General features: G+C 42.4%; 1 protein-coding gene across 1 annotated transcript; it reads right to left on the reverse strand.

Moving 5' to 3' along the window:
- Positions 1 to 1,828: 1,828 nt before the first annotated feature.
- LOC120055265 (tiggy-winkle hedgehog protein-like) lies at positions 1,829 to 4,260 on the reverse strand. Its single transcript, XM_039003150.1, has 3 exons — positions 3,952 to 4,260; positions 2,880 to 3,141; positions 1,829 to 2,505 (listed from the first exon to the last, which is right to left on the reverse strand). The coding sequence occupies exons 1-3, from the start codon at positions 4,258 to 4,260 to the stop codon at positions 1,829 to 1,831; spliced, it is 1,248 nt and encodes a 415-aa protein (XP_038859078.1).
- Between the last annotated feature and the right edge of the window lie 18,315 nt (positions 4,261 to 22,575).

Below are 22,575 nucleotides of genomic sequence, written 5' to 3' on the forward strand. Positions count from 1 at the left end.
AGAGCGTTCAGGACCTCAGACTGGGCCGAAGGTTCACTTTCCATCAGGACAACGACCCTAAACCCCACAGCCAAGACAATGCAGGAGTGGCTTCGGGGCAAGTCTCTGAATGTCCTTGAGTGGCCCAGCCAGAGCCCGGACTTGAACCCAATCGAACATCTCTGGAGAGACCTGAAAATATCTGTGCAGCAACGCTCCCCATCCAACCTGACAGAGCTTGAGAGGATCCGCAGACAAGAATGGGAGAAACTCCCCAAATACAGGTGTGCCAAGCTTGCAGCGTCATACCCAAGAAGCCTTGAGGCTGTAATAGCTGCCAAAGGTGCTTCAACAAAGTACTGAGTAAAGAGTCTGAAAATTTATGTAAATGTAATATTTCAGTTTTTTTTATTTTATAAATTTGCACTAAAAAATAAAAAACTGTTTTTGCTTTGTCATTATGGGCTGTTTTGTGTAGATTGATGAGGGAGGAAGAAAACAATTTAATCAATTTTAGAATAAGGCTGTAACGTAACAAAATGTGAAAAAGGTCAAGGGGTCTGAATACTTTCCGAATGCACTGTAAGTCAAGATGATCTTGAATAATGATACATTGTAGAGTTATGTGTTGCATATTTGACAAGTCTGTGTTGAGATGATAAACATGGATAATCACGCATATTCAGTTTTTAGTGATTTCTGTCGGTTAAAGAAATGTGTTTACCCCTGTTTTTGTTTTAGGTGGGGGTTGATGAGAATAGACTGAGCAGTTATTGATTAAGTTGTGTGATTCAGTTCTTGACATGACATCTGTTTGACCAACTGCCAAGTGTGTCAAAGTGGAGCAGTGTTATTGTGAGTAGCCTAAATTACCATGGTTGCTTAGGGAATGTAACCTAGGCCTGCACTAGGGGCCAGGGGTTGAAGAAAATAGTCGACCTCTTAATTGAAGAAAATAGTCGGGCTAAGGTTCTCTCTGATTCATTCTCTCGGCTTTATTAATTCAGTATTTGAGAGCCATTATGAAAGACCAAGAAAGGAAGTGAGAATATGATTGACTAAATGTAAAATATAACTAATATCTGAAGGCCTACTCTTATAAAGAACAGGTGCTTTCTTGCAGGGTCAAAGTGGTAGCTTTGATCAGATCAGATGATATAGGTGGTTCATGGCCACCAGAGGCTCCAGTTGCTCCATGGTTTGATTGAGAAGAAGCAGGCACAGACATATTTCTGACAGTGCCCAATTCTGAGTGGACAGAAGTTGAGATGCATATAGTGATATTGAATTCTAAACCATGCTTAATCTGAAACGTATTTGGCAAAATAAGCCTAATGTAGGCTATTATATTAAAGACTTACAACGTTTGTTGCACTTTCTGAATTAGTCTAATCGTTTTCAGTTGGCTATGGCATTTATGGGTTTACAACCATAAAGGCACTTCTTTCATATGATTACTAATTTCACTGTTGCTGAACCATGTCCATTTTAGAAAACGAAATGTGAGAATGTAGGCTATTTGTTCAGGTTGACATGCAGGCTACATGTTTCAGTGTATAAAAACATAATTTATTGAGGCAACACTATGTTCATCCAAGAAAATATAACAGTCAGTTCACATTTGCACATAACGATCATCAACAGTTTTTTTCTCAAATGTTTAGAAATAAATTCTTCACAGATTGTTCACACTATCCTAGACGACTAAATTCGACTGGTTCATGATAGGAGGAAAACATAAGAGAATAAATAAGAATATACATGTATGGCTCCAGTGCCCAAAAGTATTTCCATCTTTAAGAGCATTCATTTGTGTCTTTGAAATGGACAAATAAAAACGACTCAAGTCTCAGCTTTGGGACATTCCAAGAGGATGGAAGGAGTTTCTGTCCAGCAGCAATGTCCCTATGTGGTATAGAATGTCTGAGTACCAGTGCATTCCATCTCTCTGACGTATGTCCTCGCGCTTTTTGACTAGATCTGTGAAGGACATCAACGCGTGCCCCAACCGGACTGGCGCAAAGGCCCAGTGCGCCCATTTGTGGTCCTCGATTACCGCGTAACAGCTCGCCAAAACATGGTCAACTATGATGGTTCCTTGTGAGGTTACTGGGGCATAAGATCCCTCGTATTCTTCCACGTAAATCCTTTCCACAGTGACTGCCTTCAGGTGGTCTACGGCCTCGTCCACAACAAACACCTGTTGCCCAGGTTTTACATTACTGGCAAACACTGCAGTCATATCGTCATCCGTAACGTTACTGGTGATGAAGACCAGGTGAGCCGGGGTCAGTCTTAACTTTCGGTTGGGCTTCTCTGTTTCAAAAACATAAAATTCTCGTCTTGACACTGGATCTTGGTCCAAGAACATGAGGAAATCGCTGGACACAATATTTCCTTCTATGTCTGCTGCTAACACCTTGTCGCCCACCTCCAGTTCTTTTACCAGCTTGCTTCGACCATCCTCGAGGAGAACTGAGGCGGATCCAGGGAAGCAGCCACCCGACTTTGCAGCAACTGAATTTTCTGGAGAAGAGCAGATAATAAATAGTTAATAAATAAATACTTTGGACCAAGTAACTATTGCCATACAATTCTAAATGTAAACTGAATGACCTGGACAAATATAGGGCTTACTGCTCTAACAAATGGGGTAGGACAGTTGACATTGCAACATGGCTCACAAGTATTGTCTTATAACTGTGTAATAACAAGGGACTGCACTAGGCCTATCGAACAAACCCTAACAAATAAAATGTTTTCTTGACATAGCAACGTGCGTAATAAACAGTCCATGAACGGTTGAGGAAGTCATTTATACTATTTTTTTTACATTAGAAATTTACATCAAAATATTATATTATTATTATTACTATTAATTGTTCGTTCGTTGTGTTTACCTGCTTTCACAGAGCAATGAATATGGGCTTTGGATTCATAATTGACCCAGTCGAATCCTGCCTCCACCGCGAGCCGGGATAACATTCCATATTTGCTCTTATCTCTGTCAGAGGTGGTAATATCTACAGCCCTTCCTTCATAGTGTAAAGATTCTTCGAAATGGTGTCCATCCTCGTCCCAGCCTTCTGTCACGCGCAGCTTCACTCCCGGCCACTGATTCATGACTGAAATAGCCAAAGAGTTCAGTTTGTCCTTACATCTCTGAAAAGCATAAATAGATCATTGAGATGTCAGGAAACACAAGGGGTTAAATTGGAGGGTTACACACACACACACACACACACACACACACACACACACACACACACACACACACACACACACACACACACACACACACACACACACACACACAATATATATGTATATAGCATGCAACTAAAGACAGAGCTTTATTGATTGTATATAGACGCATCTGTTCCAATATATGTTTTTATTAATGTACATTTTTCGATTTGAAAAGAAACGAATAAACATTTTAGAAATGTTATAGATGGTTATGGATTATCGAGTGACGCTGCGAATCTAAATTAATTAATTATCCCTAGTCTATCTCTCTCTCTCTCTCTCTCTCTCTCTCTCACTCTGCGCTTGTGTGTGTGAAAGAGAGAGATAGAGAGGGATGGGGGGGGGGGGGGGGGGGGGGGGAGTAGTCCATAATACAAGTTTATCATAGCCTAACATTAACTGTCTAGAACCAGCCCCTTTAATAAGTGGTAGCAGTCGTGCGCATGGCATCCATAACGACGTGTCTTAATTTTCATGCTCCGATAAGCCCAACTGGAGACATAGGGCAGAACTGTCCATAGACAAAAAGAGTCCGATATGGTGCACAGTTTGTTTGAAATTGTTTAAAATCTATATTATACATAGGTATGCATAGTAACCATAAAGGTACATCATAAATATTGAACAACTGTCACTTCAAATTGAGCGTCATTCATTGTTCTCGTGCCAAATGATCATTCACCCACAATATACATCTTCATGCGCTTTCTCACTATAGCCTACCTGTGTCATAAGTCTGTCAGCATTAGTGTTTTCCTCATCTTTGAAAATAATGTCAGGATTGTAGTTTGGTGTCAGGTCTTTAAATCTTTCAGAGTTCCTTGTGATCTTCCCTTCGTATTTGCCACTGGCCCCAAGGGTCTTCTCCGCCACGTTGGGAATGAACTGCTTGTAAGCCAAAGGCTTCAGTTTTTTCGGATGTCTTTGTTTTCCATATCCCTTGCCTGGACCACAGGCCAACCCAGCGGATGCTAGAAACAGGCAGATGAAGCCCACGAGCGCAATTCTTATCAGTATAAGCATCACGTCCATTGGATTAATTGTATTGAGGTCCCTGTTGTGTAGGCTGGCTATATCCCCTCACTTATCTCGCAGTCTCTCACACTCTACCCTGTATCAGTGTCCTCGTTTTTCTCTCTCTACTCTAGGAGGCTATCAAACGACCGCTACCAAAGCAGGTGCCGTAATGACAGTTTGATGTCGCTGCCCTCAGAGCACATTGGAGCTGTGTTACTGCTGCTGCTTCAGAAAACCAGTCCAGACGCATATGAATGGGTTTGCTCCATTCTGTTCTATACTAGTGCTCTATATTAATGATAGCTCATCAATGTATATCAAATAAAGAACGTGATTGGCTCCACTTGACAAACCGTTTTTTCTCCATGCTATTCAAATAGAAGGTTTGACAGTGTCAATAGGCCACTTATTAACAGTAATTCCTGAAACGTTTACTTTCTTTCTTTTTGAGAAATGTATATTTCATATGTGTCTGTATTTTCTTGTAATCATAAGAAGTGGCATGCAGGCTAGTCAAAGAAAACATTTGTTTTCGTGCTGGTCTGGAATAAATGTCTGCATACACTTTAGCTCTGCAGGACCAAGGTTGATGACCATACCATTTAAAACACATGAACTGTAGACATAATGGTCTGGATAGAAATGTCTATGCAGGTTAGTTGCACCAAGATGGTATGCAAGTCACAATTCATTAAGCTAAGGAGGGTGTGAAGTGAGGGAGACAGTAAGAACATGCGTCCCAAATGGCACCCTATTCCCTATATAGTACACTACTTTTGACCACAGAGTCCTGGTCAAAAGTAGTGCATTATATAGGGAATAGGGTGGCATTTGGGACATAGACCGAATGTTCCTCAATGGGGATTAACATGTAGGAGAGTTTATTTCTATCTCCTATTCTCTCGTAAGTACGTGTTCTTCCCTGCTGCTGGACTACTGTGCCTATCACCACCAGTTTTCACATGGCAAGCATCTGTAGTCTAGGGCCAGCTGAACGTTATGGGTCAGCAACTGCCCTTCCACCAATGATATCTGCTAATTGCAGTGTGACAGTAGAATAAGTGAATGGGATTTCTATGATCATCTCTATGTGGTTGACATTTCAGAAGTGTTCTTGTACCCAAATTGAAGTGTGTAAAATAATAAGCCCCACATAATTTTCTCATCTGTAGTGGATTTGTTGAACAGTGTAGTTTTTGCCCCTTGTCCCATTGCTGTCGTTTGCTTGGTCGTGGTTTGCATTGGTTGCAGAAAAATGGCATGAAAGTGAGCAAAAACTCACCCACTTGTCACATTACAGAGCAAGACCCTCACAGGAACTGCACTCAATATAAAGAAATGTGTTCATGAGTAGTACAAAATGTGGTTTAGCAGTGCAAATCAGAAAATGGCTACAAGGTGAATACAGTTGGCTGCATGTTAAGGCCATAGCGTAGTACAGGCAGGCCTACATACTTCTATTAATAAAAAAAAACATCCAATAGCAGCAAGGCATTGCATTACCGAAACACACAATATACGGTATAACACACTGTAATATCTCAGTATTTCTCAATTACATAGTGTTTATGTTTTTTATTCAAGTGGCAAGGACATAATTTGAGGCAATTAAGAGTCAGAACTCAGGAATGAATTGTTAAAATGTTTGGATTAGAATTAACATTGAGATCCTAATCCTGATCCTCAAACTATGTTAAGAGTCTTAGAAGGACTCAAAATACTCAAACCGTAATATTTTCAAATGGGAACACTCTTTGGTATACTGGTGGTGGTACATAAAAACACATGGGATGAAGGTCAAATAAAATAAATGTAAGAATTGAGTGCAAGGATCTCAAGCATTCTAGGTTGGATTCTGCCTATGGAATCAATAGAATGGTTGGACCATTGCAACCATGACATCCTACAGACACATACAGTTCCTTGGTCATTCAAACTCAAGTCTACCTTATAAAAGTCTTTTAGCATGAGGAAAGTCATACTACATTCTTGTCGCCACTGTTGGCACTAAAAAAACAGATGAAATCAATCTCGATTAAAGATTAAAGAGGACAGCCTCAATTTGTCGGAGCATGGACTCTACACGGTGTTGAAAGCATTCCACAGGGATACTGGCCCATGTTGACTCCAATGATTCCCATGGTCGTGTCAAATTGGCTGGATGTCCTTTGGGTGGTGGACCATTCTTGATACACACAGGAAACTGTTGAGGGGGAAAACCCCTACAGCGTTGCAGCTCCAACTGGGTGAAAATACAATTTAGGAACCGACTACAACCCAAATGGAACTACTACAGATGCCGGATTTTAAATTGAGCCAGTTTGATACAGCAGGAAAATAATCCTGCAGCAACACGAAATGTGAATTATGATGTGGATAATAATTCATGGACATTTTGTAGGGTTGATACATTTTTCGTAAGGGAAAATCAAGTCTGAAATTTCAAAGTGAAAAGTACAACATCAGAATGCTTTTTAAACCTCAAATAAGTTACTGCATTGCAAGAAAGTTCTCCTGCAACAGGGTGATCCAATTAAGATCCTACATCTTTATATAATCGTCCAGTCCTTTAAACAGCATCAACACGGAATATGCAGCGCTCCTTTCCATTGCTACTGGCCACATGTATCCATCATGGACCAGGATGAAAATTAACACATCCATTTTAACAGAATGAGTGTACACCATGCAACACCACCAACAGAACAATGATGTTCGACAGCCACAGCAAACTGTGAAATTACAAAAGTATCCTTAAAATATCCTGGCAATTTATCAGTAATCAACCGATCATGTTTTGAAACTACTTCATCCTTTCTTTTAGTTAAGTGTAGAATTCCACAGTGTCTGTAACCCTTATTAACAGGTCAAAAATGTTAAGCTGTTTCCATGTTGTTTTTTCCTTCCTTCACCATAATCCTGTATCCAAATGAAAGTGCAAGTGCTTGAATATGCTTAATAACCAAAATACATTCTTCTGCATTGGTAGATTGACACTAGCATCTCCAGCTTCGAACATCTAATTAACAATTTCTCCATATCTAGTTGACTAATATCTCTAATTTTCACTTAAGTGCTAAATTGCCCACTGGGAGACAGAAAGGTTAAGCTGCTGCAAACATGTAGAGTCTTTTTGTTAGGCAATAAAAAAGGCTTAGAGACCATTTGTGTCACCAGGAAATCCGAGTCGTTCTTTTCAATTAGCAGAACAACATGTGAGTGAATGGTCTTCCTGAGGTCAGTCTACATCTGTCCTGGGGGTGGGTCCAAAATGGCACCTTATTCCCCAGCAGTGCACTATAAAGGGCATAGGGTGCCATTTGGGATGTAACCCGGGTCACATGTGATGTCTGTGGTGGCCCTTGGTGGAAAAACATCCTTCTCTTGTCCACTATTTTACAATCTCATTACTTAGCAGAATAATAAGAATTGTTCCAAATTAATGGTAACCTCTTTGAGTGACACAGCATTGTGCTTTTTTTAGGTCTTATTGACTTACAGGTGGGTCATTTGAACATTTCTTTGTACGGTAGTATTTGTAAAGAAATCCTTCTCACTCAGATCTCAACCCACTGGGCATTCAACGTCTATTCTACGTTGGTTCAACTTAAATTCATTGAAATGACGTGGAAACAATGTTAACTCAACCAGTGTGTGCCCAGTGGGAATGGTTCTTAGTTGTTCTGGATGCATATCAAATGCTTCGATACCCTTTCTGGCTGTTCCTTTCTCATTTCATCCTCATGTTGTCCTTTTCCGAGCAAATTAATGTTCAGAACCATTCATCCAAGCCAACTGCAATTAAGAGAGGAGACATTGAAGTTCTATTTTCATCAATCAGAACTTGGGTCTGTGGTTAGATCGAACAGTCTATTGCTATAGCAACCACTCTTTGCCATGGAGGAAAGTGGCAGGCAATTCCGCAAGGTGAAGGAAAAGACCATTGTGAGGTGGGTAAGATAGACAGAATCAATAAGGCAAAGGATAATGAAGATTAACTGTGACTTCAGCCTTCCTCTGAGAGATGTCTCCACCTGAACCACAGATAAGGCAAATATAAAGTGTATGTTCAGTTGGCCTTTAGTCTAGGTCAGTGGTTCCCAACCGGGGTACTAGGACACCTAGGGGTACTTGGCCTATTCATAAGGGGTACTTGAGAAGACTCATGAGACAATAGACCTACTGGTAAAATGCACATGATGGGGTACTTCAAGGGTGCTCCGGGAAGAGCAAAATTCAGTTGGTGGTACAGTAACCGAAAAGGTTGGGAACTACTGATCTAGGTGATATGTGAAAATTATGCCAAAGAGCCTATAAAAACAACTAATCCCTTTGAAAACGGCCTATGTGACATCGATAAGAGTCAGAAACACTTATTTTAATGTCAAAATTGACACAAAGTAGTGTCTTTGTTTGTTGACACAAAGTGTAATGTCAAAGTGGAACAAAAATATAAATATTAAAAAAAGGAAAATAAAACACTAATATATCTTGATTAGATAAGTATTCAACTCCCTGAGTCAATACATGTTAGAATCATCTTTGGCACCGAGTCTCCAAGAGCTTTGCACACCGGTATTGTACAATTTTTGGCCATTATTCTTAAAAAAATATTCAAGCTCTGTCAAGTTGGTTATTGATCATTGCTAGACAGCCATTTTCAAGTCATGCCATAGATTTTCAAGCCGATATAAGTCAAAACTGTAACTAGGGCACTTAGGAACATTCATTGTCGTCTTGGTAAGCCACTCCCGTTTATATTTTACCATGTATTTTAAGTAATTGTCATGCTGAAAGGTGAATTTGTGTCCCAGTGTCTGTTGGAAAGCAGACTGAACCAAGTTTTCATCTAGGATTTTGCCTGTGCTTAGCTTTATTCCTTTTTATCCTAAAAAACTCCCTGGTCCATGCCGATAACAAGAATACCCATAACGTGATGCAGCCACCACCATGCTTGAAAATATGAAGAGTGGTACTCAGTGATGTGTTGTGTTGGATTTGCCCCAAACAAAATGCCTTGTATTCAGGACGAAAAGTTCATTTCTTTGTCACATTTTTTCAGTTTTATTTTATTGGCTTATTGCAAACAGGATGCACGTTTTGGAATATTTTTGTTCTGTACAGGCTTCCGTATTTTCACTCCGTCATTTAGGTTAGTATTGTGGAGTAACTAAAATGTTGTTGATCCATCCTCAGTTATCTCCTATCACAGCCATTAAACTCTGTAATGGTTTTAAAATCACCATTGGCCTAATGGTGGAATCCCTGCGTGGTTTTCTTTCTCTTTGGGCAAAGTGAGTTAGGAAGAAAAGGGCGCCTGTATCTTTGTGGTGACTGGGTGTATTGATACACCATCCAAAGTGTAATTAATAACTACACCATGCTCAAAGGGATATTCAATGTCTGCTTTTTTCTACCAAGATGCCTTTCTTTGCCAACCATTGGAAAACCTCCCTGGTCTTTGTGGTTGAAGCTGTGCTTGAAATTCACTGCTGACTAAGGGACCTTACAGATAATTGTATGTGTGGGGTACAGAGATGAGGTAGTCGTTTAAAAATCATGTTAAACACTATTATTGCATACATAGTGAGTCCATGCAATTTATTATGTGACTTGTTCAGCACATTTTTACTCCTGAACTTATTTAGGTTTGCCGTAACAAAAGGGCTGAATACTAATTGCTTTTCATTTTTTATTAATTTGTAAACATTTCTAAAAACATAATTCCACTTTGACATTATAGGGTATTGTGTGTAGATCAGTGACACAAAATCTAAATTTAATCAATTTTAAATTCAGGCTGTAACACAACAAAATGTGGAAAAAGTCAAGGGGTGTGAATACTTTCTGAAGTATTAGGATGCTGCCATGTAGGCTGTTTCATATGTAAGGCTCCTTGCAGAGCCTGTACTGTACAAGGCAGAATCCTGATTTATAAGCATCCAGCTGTTATTGGATCTGATCAGCCTGCCAGGAATAAAGCTCACGCCCTAGATCAGATATGCATCTGCCTATAAAGCACTTTGACAGCTAATCTGCCTACAAGGAGCTTTACCTATAAAACAGCCTACAAGGCAGTACCCTGACTTATCAGCAACTGAGGCTGAAATTGAATCTGATCAGCCTGTCAGTAATGGAGCTCACCCACTGTAAATTTAAATATTATCTACAAAACATGGTGTCCCTTATAACTATACACATTTCAGTTATGCAAGCTAACAAGACTACCAAGCTACCTAGCTAGCTCACAAGACTAGCCAAGTTAGCTGCGTTGTTCCTTGCATGTGATTGGCTGTGGTCTTGGGGGCAGCCTGGGAGACAGGGTTGCCTCTCGGGCTTCGTTCAGGGCTTATATGCCCAGGAGTACATTGCAATCAACGCAGCCACAGGGCTCCTTAATGAGGTGGTTATTGTGCAGCTGAACAAATTAATGAAATGTGTGGTACTTTTGATTATCTCGTGATCTCGATAAAACAACTTTTATAATGTCGTGATCACAAGAAAATTATCTTTTGTTATCCAGTAATCACGAGATAAATAAGTTGTGATCTCAACATAACAAGGGAATTTATTTATTAATTCATATGTCCGCCTGGACTTCCGTACAAACCAACCCAGGGCCATAGAGAAACACGCCACAGCTGGTTGCATAGTGTAACGGTGTCATCGGCCTGAATATAATCCAATCTGGAGCCAGTCAGTCTACATCTGTAAAGCCTAGAATTAACTTCCAAATGAGATTACCTTATTTCTCGAGGGACGATGACAATCGTTGACCCTGTTTTTCTGTTCGACCAAGTGCACAGTTGGGTGCCAGACTGATCCCCTGATCATGAAGGGATGCCGGGAACTACCAGAAGGAGCAAAGGTGGGCAACATAACATGTCCAGAAATGTGATTGCAATGGTTTAGCGACCTCCAAAAATAATTTTGTTCACTGTTCACTTGCTATTTTTACAGGTTGTCAGACAAGACCTCAGAATAAAAGTGTGTCATGCAACACAAGTACAGTTGTGAAACCTCTGTTTATGCCATTCTCCCTCGACTCCTATGAAAGGACATACCATCATAGGAGTCGAGGGAGACTGGCACCAGTTAGCCTTTTATGCTAACCACGAGCTAGGCCCATATGCCAGCTAATTCTAGGGCTACAATACCTCTTTTGCCAATTGGCCTGGACCCTTTGTTGTCGATACGGAGAACCGTCGATCCATCATGACTGGTCTGCCAACGTTGTTGCACGATGTGGTCTCAACGGGCTTCTCCGTTGCGATGTCACCGAAGACCCATCTTCTTGCCCCGGCCTGCTACCTTTCTAGGCGCCGTGTCTCCCACTTGCCTAGCGTAATACTGACTACTGAACGGCTCCCTGACTCACCTATTGCTGTTCTTTGGACCCTATGATCACTCGGCTACACAGCTGATGTCCCCTGGACTGTTTCAATAACACGGCACCTCATTTTGTTTATCTGTCGTTCCCAGCCTCGAATTCAGGTCCTGTATGTACCTAACTGACCCGCTCTGCCCATTCATCGCCATTTACCCGTTGTTGTCTTAGCTCTCCCGATCAACACCTGTGACTCTCTCTAATGTCAATATGCCTTGTCTGCTGCTGTCTCGGGAAGTCCTTATTGTTTTATTTCACCTTGCCTTAGATAGCTCTTTTGTCCCACCACCGACACATGCGGAGACCTCACCTGGCTTAACTGGTCCCACCAGAGACGAAACCTCTCTCATTGTCACTCAATGCCTAGGTTTACCTCCACTGTACTCAAATCCTACCATAACCTTGTCCGTACATTATGCCCTGAATCTATTCTACCAATCCCAGAAATCTGCTCCTTTTATTCTCTGTTCCCAACCCATTAGACGACCAGTTCTTATAGCCTTTAGCCGTACCGTTATCCAACTCCTCCTCTGTTTCTCTGGTGATGTAGAGGTTAACCCAGGCCCTGTAGACCCCAGTACCACACCTATTCCCCAGGCGCTATCATTTGTTGACTTCTGTAACCGTAAAAGCCTTGGTTTCATGCATGTTAACATCAGAAGCCTCCTCCCTAAGTTAGTTTTATTCACTGCTTTAGCACACTCCGCCAACCCTGATGTCCTAGCCGTGTCTGAATCCTGGCTTAGGAAGGCCACCAACAATTCTGAAATTGCCATCCTACAACATTTTCCGCCAAGATATAACTGCCAAAGGGGGAGGGGTCGCAATCTACTGCAGAGATAGTCTGCAGAGTTCTGTCATGCTATCCAGGTCTGTGCCCAAAAAGTTTGAGCTTCTACTTCTAAAAATCCACCTTTCCAGAAATAAGTCTCTCACTGTTGGCGCTTGCTATTGACCCCCCTCAGCCCCCAGTTGTGCCCTGGACTCCATATGCGAATTGATTGCCCCTCATTTATCTTCAGAGTTTGTACTGTTAGGTGACCTAAACTGGGATATGCTTAACACCCCGGCCGGCCTACAATCTAAGCTAGATGCCCTCAATCTCACACAAATTATCAAGGAACCTACCAGGTACAACCCCAAATCCTTAAACACGGGCAACCTCATAGATATCATCCTTACCAACCTGCCCTCTAAATACACCTCTGCTGTCTTCAACCAGGATCTCAGCGACCACTGCCTCATTGCCTGCGTCCGTAAAGGGTCCGCTGTCAAACGACCATCCCTCATCACTGTCAAATGCTCCCTAAAACACTTCAGCGAGCAGGCCTTTCTAATTGACCTGGTCCGGGTATCCTGGAAGGATATTGACCTCATTCCGTCAGTAGAGGATGCCTGGTTATTCTTTAAAAGTGCTTTCCTCGCCATCTTAAATAAGGATGCCCCATTCAAAAAATATAGAACTGAGAACAGATATAGCCCTTGGTTCACTCCAGACTTGACTGCCCTTGACCAGCACAAAAACATCCTGTGGCGTACTGCATTAGCATCGAATAGCCCCCGCGATATGCAACTTTCAGGGAAGTTAGGAACCAATATACACAGGTAGTTATGAAAGCAAAGGCTAGCTTTTTCAAACAGAAATTTGCATCCTGTAGCACAAATTCCATCCTGTAGCACAAGTTTTGGGACACTGTAAAGTCCATGGAGAATAAGAGCACCTCCTCCCAGCTGCCCACTGCACAGCGGCTAGGAAACACTGTCACCACCGATAAATCCACGATAATCGAGAATTTCAATAAGCATTTTTCTTCGGCTGGCCAAGCTTTCCACTTGGCTACCCCTACCCTGGCCAACAGCTCTGCACCCCCCACAGCAACTTGCCCAAGCCCCCCCCAGCTTCTCCTCCACTCAAATCCAGATAGCTGATTTTCTGAAAGAGCTGCAAAATCTGGACCCCTACAAATCAGGTGGGCTAGACAATCTGGACCCTCTCTTTCTAAAATTATCTGCCGCAATTGTTGCAACCCCTATTACTAGCCTGTTCAACCTCTCTTTTGTATCATCTGAGATCTCTAAAGATTGGAAAACTGCCGCGGTCATAGACCTATATCAATCCTCCCCTGCCTTTCTAAATTCTTCGAAAGCCAAATTAACAAACAGATCCCCGACCATTTCAAATTCCACCTTACCTTCTCCGCTATGCAGTCTGGTTTCCGAGCTGGTCATGGGTGCACCTCAGCCACGCTCAAGGTCCTGAACGATATCATAACCGCCATCGATAAAAGACAGTACTGTGCACCCATCTTCATCGACCTGGCCAAGGCTTTCGACTCTGTCAGCCACCGCATTCTTAACGGAAGACTCAACAGCCTTGGTTTCTTAAATGACTGCCTTGCCTGGTTCACCAACTACTTCTCAGATAGAGTTCAGTGTGTCAAATCGGAGGGCATGTTGTGTGGACCTCTGGCAGTCCCTATGGGGGTGCCGCAGGGTTCAATTCTCGGGCCGACTCTTTTCTCTGTATATATCAATGATGTCGCTCTTGCTGCGGGTGGTTCTCTGATACCCCTCTATGCAGACGACACCATTCTGTATACTCTGGCCCTTCTTTGGACACTGTGTTAACAAACCTCCAGACGAGCTTCAATGCCATACAACAATCCTTCTGTGGCCTCCAACTGCTCTTAAATGCTAATAAAACTAAATGCATGCTTTTCAACCGACCTCTGCCCGCACCCACCCGCCCGACTAGCATCACTACTCTGGACGGTTCTGACTTAAAATATGTGGCAACTACAAATACTTAGGTGTCTGGTTAGACTGTAAACTCTCCTTTCAGACTCACAATAAGCATCTCAAATCCAACATTGAATCTATAAATCGGCTTCCTATTTTGCAACAAAGCCTCTTTTACTCATGCTGCTGAACATCCCCTCGTAAAACTGACTATCCTACCGATCCTTGACTTCGGCGATGTCATTTACAAAATAGCCTCCAACACTCTACTCAGAAAATTGGATGTAGTCTATCACAGTGCCGTCCGTTTTGTCACCAAAGCCCCATATACTTACTGCGAACTGTATGCTTTCGTTGGCTGGCCCTCGCTTCATATTCGTCGCCAAACCCACTGACTCCAGGTCATCTATAAGTCTTTGCTAGGTAAAGCCCCGCATTATCTTAGCTCACTGGTCACCATAGCAACACCCACCCGTAGCACGCGCTCCAGCAGATTTATTTCACTGGTCACCCCCAAAGCCAACTCCTTCTTTGGCTGCCTATCCTTCCAGTTCTCTGCTGCCAATGACTGGAACAAATTGCAAAAATCACTGATGCTGGAGACTTATATCTCCCTCAATAACTTTAAGCATCAGCTGTCAGAGCAGCTTACCGATCTTTGCACCTACATAGCCCATCTGTAAATAGCCCACCTAACTACCTCATCCCCATATTGTCATTTATTTTTGCTCTTTTGCACCCCAATATCCCTACTTGCACATCATCCTCTGCACATCTATCACTCCAGTGTTTAATTGCTGAATTGTGATTATTTCGCCACTATGACCTATTTATTGCCTTACCTCCCTAATCTTACTACATTTGCACACAATGTATATAGATTTTTCTATTGTGTTATTGACTGTACGTTTGTTTATCCCATGTGTAACTCTGTGTTGTTGTTTTTGTCGCACTGCTTTGCTTTATCTTGGCCAGGTCGCAGTTGTAAATGAGAACTTGTTCTCAACTGGCCTACCTGGTTAAATAAAATAAAAAAAATAAAAAAAATAAAATCATGACACCTCTGATCTTTACCCGAGTTACTGCCCTGATGACACAGACAGGTTAATCAACAACGGCAGGTAATGTATGTTATGTGAAATGTTCCAAGCAGATACATCTAGTCGGGTCATTTTGGTTGTGAAGTGCATTAGCGAAAAGCTTTGTGCTTTCTTTTGAACCAAATGGAATTTACCATTTGGTTGTCTGTAATTTCACCCTGTCAAAGGCCCTCCTAGTCAACACCACCTCATAAGATGGCCTGCTGCAGTTCTGTATTTGTATTTATTATGAATCCCCATTAGCTAAGGCAGCAGCTACTCTTCCTGGGTCTAGCAAAATTAAGGCAGTTATACAATTTTAAAAACATTATAATACATTCACAGATTTCACAACACATTGTGTGCTCTCAGGCCCCTACTCCACCACTAACTCATATCTACAATACAAAACCCATGTGTATGTGTGTGTATAGTGCATATGTTATCGTGTGTGTGTATGCATGTGTCTATGCTTATGTTTGTGTTTCTTCAAGGTCCCCGCAGTTCCATAAGGTGTATTTTTATCTGTTTTATAATCTAATGTATTACTTGCGTCAGTTACTTGATGTGGAATAGAGTTCCATGTAACAAATAGTTAAAGAGCAGCAGTAAAATAACAGTAGCGAGGCTATATATAGGGGGTACCGGTACAGAGTCAATGTGTGGGGGCACAGGTTAGTCGAGGTAATTGAGGTAATATGTACATGTAGGTAGAGTTAAAGTGACTATGCATAGATAACAGCCAGAGAGTAGCAGCAGCATAAAAGAGAGGGTGAGGTGAGGGGGAGGGGGGGACAATACAAATAGTCTGGGTAGCCAATTGATTAGCTGTTCAGGAGTCTTATGGCTTGGGGGTAGAAGCTGTTAAGAAGCCTTTTGGACCTAGACTTGGCCCTCCGGTACTGTTTGCTGTGAGGTAGCAGAGAGAACAGTCTATGACTAGGGTGGCTGGAGTCTTTGACAATTCTTAGGGCCTTCCTTGACACCGCCTGGTATAGAGGTCCTGGATGCCAGGAAGCTTGGCCCAAGTGATGTACTGGGCCGTACGCACTACCCTCTGTAGTGCCTTGCGGTCGGAACTTGAAGCTCTCAACCTGCTCCACTACAGCCCCGTCGATGAGAATGGGGGCGTGCTCGGGCCTCCTTTTCCTGTAGTCCACAATCATCTCATTTGTCTTGATCACGTTGAGGGAGAGGTTGTTATCCTGGCACCACACGGCCAGGTGTCTGACCTCCTCCCTATAGGCTGTCTCATCGTTGTCAGTGATCAGGCCTACCACTGTTGTGCCATCTACAAACTTAATGATGATGTTGGAGTCGTGACTGGCAGTGCTGTCATGGGTGAACAGAGAGTACAGGAGAGGACTGAGCATGCACCCCTGATGGGCTCCCGTGTTGAGTATCAGCGTGGCGGATGTGTTGTTACCTACCCATACCACCTGGGGGCGGCCCATCAGGAAGTCCAGGATCCAGTTGCAGAGGGAGGGTCCATAGCTTAGTGATGAGCTTTGAGGGCACTATGGTGTTGAACGCTGAGCTGTAGTCAATGAATAGCATTCTCACATAGGTGTTCCTTTTGTCCAGGTGGGAAAGGACAGTGTGGAGTGCAATAGAGATTGCATCATCTGTGGATCTGTTGGGGCGGTATGCAAATTGGAGTGGGTCTAGAGTTTCTGGGATAATGGTGTTGATGTGAGCCATGACCAGCCTTTCAAAGCACTTCCTGGCCACAGACGTGCATGCTACGGGTTGGAAGTCATTTAGGCAGGTTACCTTCATGTTCTTGGGCACAGGGACTATGGTGGTCTGCTTGAAACATGTTGGTAATACAGACTCAGTTAGGGAAAGGTTGAAAATGTCAGTGAAGACACTTGCCTGTTGGTCAGCACATGCTCGGAGCACACGTCCTGGTAATCCGTCTGGCCCCGCAACCTTGTGAATGTTAGCCTGTTTAAGGGTCTTACTCACATCGGCTACGGAGAGCGTGATTACACAGTCATCTGAAACAGCTGATGCTCTCATGCATGCTTCCGTGTTGCTTGCCTTGAAGCGAGCATAGAAGTAATTTAGCTCATCTGGTAGGCTCGTGTCACTGGGCAGCTTGCGGCTATGCTTCCCTTTGTAGTCTGTAATAGTTTGCAAGCCCTGCCACATCCAACGAGCATCTGAGACGGTGTAATACGATTCAATCTTAGTTCTGTACTGAGGCTTTGCCTGTTTGATGGTTCGTCTGAGGGCATAATGAGATTTCTTATAAGCGGCCAGGTTAGAGTCCCACTCCTTGAAAGCGGCAGCTCTACCCTTTAGCTCAGTGCGGATGTTGCCTGTAATCCATGGCTTCTGGTTGGGGTATGTACATATGTTCACTGTGGGGACGATGTCATCGATGCACTTATTGATGAAGCCAGAGACTGATGTGATGTACTCCTCATTGCCATCGGAAGAATCCCAGAATATATTCCAGTCTGTGCTAGCAAAACAGTCCTGTAGCTTAGTATCTGTGTCATCTGACCACTTCTTTATTCATTGAGTCACTGGTGCTTCCTGCTTTAGTTTTTGCTTGTAAGCAGGAATCAGGAGGATAGAATTGTGGTCAGATTTGCCGAATGGAGGGTGAGGGAGAGCTTTGTACGTGTCTCTGTGTGTAGAGTAAATGTGGTCTAGAGATTGTTCCCTCTGGTTGCGCATTTAACATGCTGGTAGAAGTGAGGTAATACAGATTTAAGTTTCCCTGCATTAAAGTCCCCGGCCGCTAGGAGTGCCACCTCTGGATGAGCTTTTTCCTGTTTGCTTATGGCCTTATACAGCTCATTGAGTGCTGACTTAGTGCCTGTATTGGTTTGTGGTGATAAATAGACAGTTACGAAAAATATAGATGAAAACTCTCTTGGTAATAGTGTGGTCTACAGCTTATCACGAGATACTCTACCTCAGGCGAGCAAAACCTTGAGACTTCCTTAATATTAGATTTCGTGCACCAGCTGTTGTTTACAAATATACACAGACAGCCTCCCTTGTCTTACCGGAGGCAGTTGTATTTTATCCACGTCGTCGTTCAGCCACGACTCAGTGAAACATAAGATATTACAGTTTTTGATATAAATACAAGTAGTGATGAAGTCAATCTCTTCTCCACTTTGAGCCAGGAGAGAATGACATGCATATTATTAATGTTAGCTCTCTTCTCTGTGTACATCCAAGGGCCAGCTGTGCTGCCCTGTTCTGAGCCAATTGCCATTTTCCCAAGTCCCGTTTTGTGGCACCTGACCACGCGACTGAATAGTAGTCCAGGTGCAACAAAACTAGGGCCTGTAGGACCTGCCTTGTTGATAGTGCTGTTAAGAAGGTAGAGCAGCGCTTTATTATGGACAGACTTCTCCCCATCTTAGTTGAGGTTTAGGGTTTAGTGAATGATTTGTCCCAAATACAATGCTTTTAGTTTTGAAATATTTTGAACTAACTTATTCCTTGCCACCCACTCTGAAACTAACTGCAGCTCTTTGTTAAGTGTTGCAGTCATTTCAGTCGCTGTAATAGCTGATGTGTATAGCGTTGAGTCATCCACATACATAGACATACTGGCTTTACTCAAAGCCAGTGGCATGTTGTTAGTAGTGGCCTAGACAGCTGCCATGGGGAATTCCTGATTCTACCTGGATTATGTTGGAGAGGCTTCCATTAAAGAACACCCTTTTTGTTCTGTTAGACTGACTTGCCTAGTTAAATAAAGGTTAAATTAAAAAAAAGACAGGTAACTTTATCCACAATATAGCAGGCGGTGTAAAGCCATAACACATACGTTTTTCCAGCAGCAGACTATGATCGATAACATTAAAAGCCGCACTGAAGTCTAACAAAACAGCCCCCACAATATTTTGGGGTCGAGAGATGTCCAGTTTGAAGCAGAACATGCAGCATATAGAAGACCATCAAGGGGGCCCTCATGACCATCACGCAGACATGCCCTCACTGTGAGCATTCCTATGAATGGAGCAGTTAGCCACATGTTGGCAACTATCCGGCCAGCAAACTTCACCTGTCGGCAACAGCTTTCACAGGCTCATCATTTGTACAAGTACAGAAGGTAACTCACTTCATTAGTTTGATTCATTTGATAACTCAATTGTGAAACATCATTTTTGTAAACTGATATTATGTGTTGTTTATTTTCTACTTCTTAGATGCATATAATGTCCAAGGCATAACCTAGCCTGGTGGAACCAGCCTGATGGCTGTGTTCACCATTCTATTTCACTTCACATTTTATGATATCTGAAGTGAAATAGAAAGGTCAACGCAGTGATCAGGTTGGTTGCCCCAGGCTAATCATAACCACCATTGATAATGTAATCAGTGCTGTGCTCTGTGTGTGTGTGTGTGTGTGTGTGTGTGTGTGTGTGTGTGTGTGTGTGTGTGTGTGTGTGTGTGTGTGTGTGTGTGTGTGTGTGTGTGTGTGTGTGTGTGTGTGTGTGTGTGTGCGAGTGTGTCTGTGCGTGTGTGTGTTTGTGTGTGACTGACAAGTATCTTTGATGAGGGGCCAGGAGCTGATCTACGCTGCTGTGCCCATCAATGGAGCTCTGGCAAAGACCTCACCTCCAGCCTCACTTCTTGCCTGCGCACCAACGATCTTAATTTTTGGTCTTAATCAAAGGTTCATGTTAGGCATAAGGTTAGCAGAGAGGTTAAGGTTAGGGTTAGGTTTAAAATCACATTATATGATGAAAAAGAAATAAGAAGAAATAAGCATGGTTTAAGACTTTGTGGCTGTGGTAACTAGTGACGAATCTCCAAAACGCACCCTGGCCAAAGCCGGACAACACATGTTCCTTCATATCTGCTGAACCAAACATGATAACACAGACAAGGTAATGTCTATGGCTATGTTTTGATGGTCAAGGATTACAATGGTGCCAAGCACAACATCATAAACAGTTCAAATTATTATATAATGGTGAACGAGGGTAAGCCATAGATTAAGAAATCCAATGAAATCGTTGTTTCTGACAATGTCAACAATATAATGTTTTTTAAATATTATATTGTTGGAAAGTGAATCTAATGCTGGAAAGTGAATCTCAGTTTGGGGGTAATGCCATCAATCATTTTTGAATAAACCATTTTTTATTCTGCATCACCAAAAATGTACGGAGTCAGCCATTGACACCAAGCTAAAGAAGGAGCAAGCAGGACTCTGAACTTCCCCATTCTCACTTCATAGACTTCAAGGCTTTTGGTAGTATACATGGTGACACTCTCTTGAAGATCTTGTTATCCGATTGAATACAGTTGAAGTCGGGAGTTTACATACACCTTAGCCAAATACATTTAAACTCCGTTTTTTTTCTCCCATTTCCTGACATTTAATCCTAGTAAAAATTCAGTTAGGATCACCACTTTATTTTAAGAATGTGAAATGTCAGAATAATAGTAGAGAGAACGATTTATTTTAGCTTTTACTTTTTCCATCACTTTCCCAGTGGGTCAGAAGTTTACATACGCTCAATTAATATTTGGTAGCATTGCCTTTAAATTGTTTAACTTGGGTCAAATGTTTCGGGTAGCCTTCCACAAGCTTCCCACAATAAGTTGGGTGAATTTTGGCCCATTCCTCCTGACAGAGCTGGTGTAACCGAGTCAGGTTTGTAGGCCTCCTTGCTCGCACACGCTTTTCCAGTTCTGCCCACACATTTTCTATGGGATTGAGGTCAGGGCTTTGTGATGGCCACTCCAATACCTTGACTTTGTTGTCCTTAAGCCATTTTGCCACAACTTTGGAAGTATGCTTGGGGTCATTTTCCATTTGGACGACCCATTTGCGACCAAGCTTTAACTTCCTGACTGATGTCTTGAGACGTTGCTTCAATATATCCACATACTTTTCCTCCCTCATGGTGCCATCTATTTTGTGAAGTGCGCCAGTTACTCCTGCAGCAAAGCAACCCCACAACATGATGCTGCCACCCCCGTGCTTCACGGTTGGGATGGTGTTCCTCGGCTTACAAGCCTCCCCCTTTTTCTTCCTAACATAACGATGGTCATTATAGCCAAACAGTCTATTTTTGTTTCATCAGACCAGAGGACATTTCTCCAAAAAGTATGATCTTTGTCCCCATGTGAAGTTGTAAACCGTAGTCTGGCTTTTTTGTGGCGGTTTTGGAGCAGTGTCTTCTTCCTTGCTGAGCGGCCTTTCAGGTTATGTCGATATAGGACTCGTTTTACTGTGGATATAGATACTTTGGTACCTGTTTCCTCCAGCATCTTCACAAGGTCCTTTGCTGTTGTTCTGGGATTGATTTGCACTTTTCACACCAAAGTACGTTCATCTCTAGGGGACAGAACGCATCTCCTTCCTGAGCGGTATGACGGCTGTGGTCCCATGGTGTTTATACTTGCGTACTATTGTTTGTACAGATGAACGTGGTACCTTCAGGCGTTTGGAAATTGCTCCAAAGGATGAACCAGACTTGCGGAGATCTACAATCTTGGCTGATTTCTTTTGATTTTCCCATGATGTCAAGCAAAGACGCATTGAGTTTGAAGATAAGCCTTGAAATACATCCACAGGTACACCTCCAATTGACTCAAATGATGTCAATTTGCCTATCAGAAGCTTCTAAAGCCATGACATCACTTTCTGGAATCTTCCAAGCTGTTTAAAGGCACATGTATGAAATGTGTTAAGTATGTAAACTTCTGACCCACTGGAATTGTGATGTGGTGAATTATAAGTGAAATAATCTGTCTGTAAACAATTGTTGGAAAAATTATTTGTGTCAAGCACATAGTAGATCTCCTAACTGACTTGCCAAAACTATAGTTTGTCAACAAGAAATGTGTGGAGTGGTTGAAAAACGAGTTTTAATGACTCCAACCTAAGTGTATGTAAACTTCCAATTTCAACTTTATACTCAGTTTGTCACTCCAACCTCCTACTCTGTACACCTAAAGAAGGCTCCTTCCATCTTTCCTTCACCTTGCCACATAACTGCTGCTTGCTCGTTGGGTTCTGGGCCGAGTTGTTGTAAAGCACTCTGTGACAATCGTTGTTGTTAAAAGTGCTATATAAATAACATTTGTGTTCATTGATTTTGATGTGATGCATATTGAGCTTGTTTGATGTTATAT

This window comes from Salvelinus namaycush, chromosome 11 (genome assembly GCF_016432855.1).
Source record: "Salvelinus namaycush isolate Seneca chromosome 11, SaNama_1.0, whole genome shotgun sequence".
NCBI lineage: Eukaryota > Metazoa > Chordata > Actinopteri > Salmoniformes > Salmonidae > Salvelinus > Salvelinus namaycush.

What these genes read in the sequence shown, in the direction of transcription:
- LOC120055265 (XM_039003150.1), bottom strand. Translation starts at nt 4,260, where the DNA reads ATGGACGTGATGCTTATACTGATAAGAATTGCGCTCGTGGGCTTCATC. An exon ending in CTGACAGACTTATGACACAG is followed by an intron (nt 3,142 to 3,951) that starts GTAGGCTATAGT and finishes TATGCTTTTCAG; the next exon opens with AGATGTAAGGACAAACTGAA. An exon ending in TCATTGCTCTGTGAAAGCAG is followed by an intron (nt 2,506 to 2,879) that starts GTAAACACAACG and finishes GCTCTTCTCCAG; the next exon opens with AAAATTCAGTTGCTGCAAAG.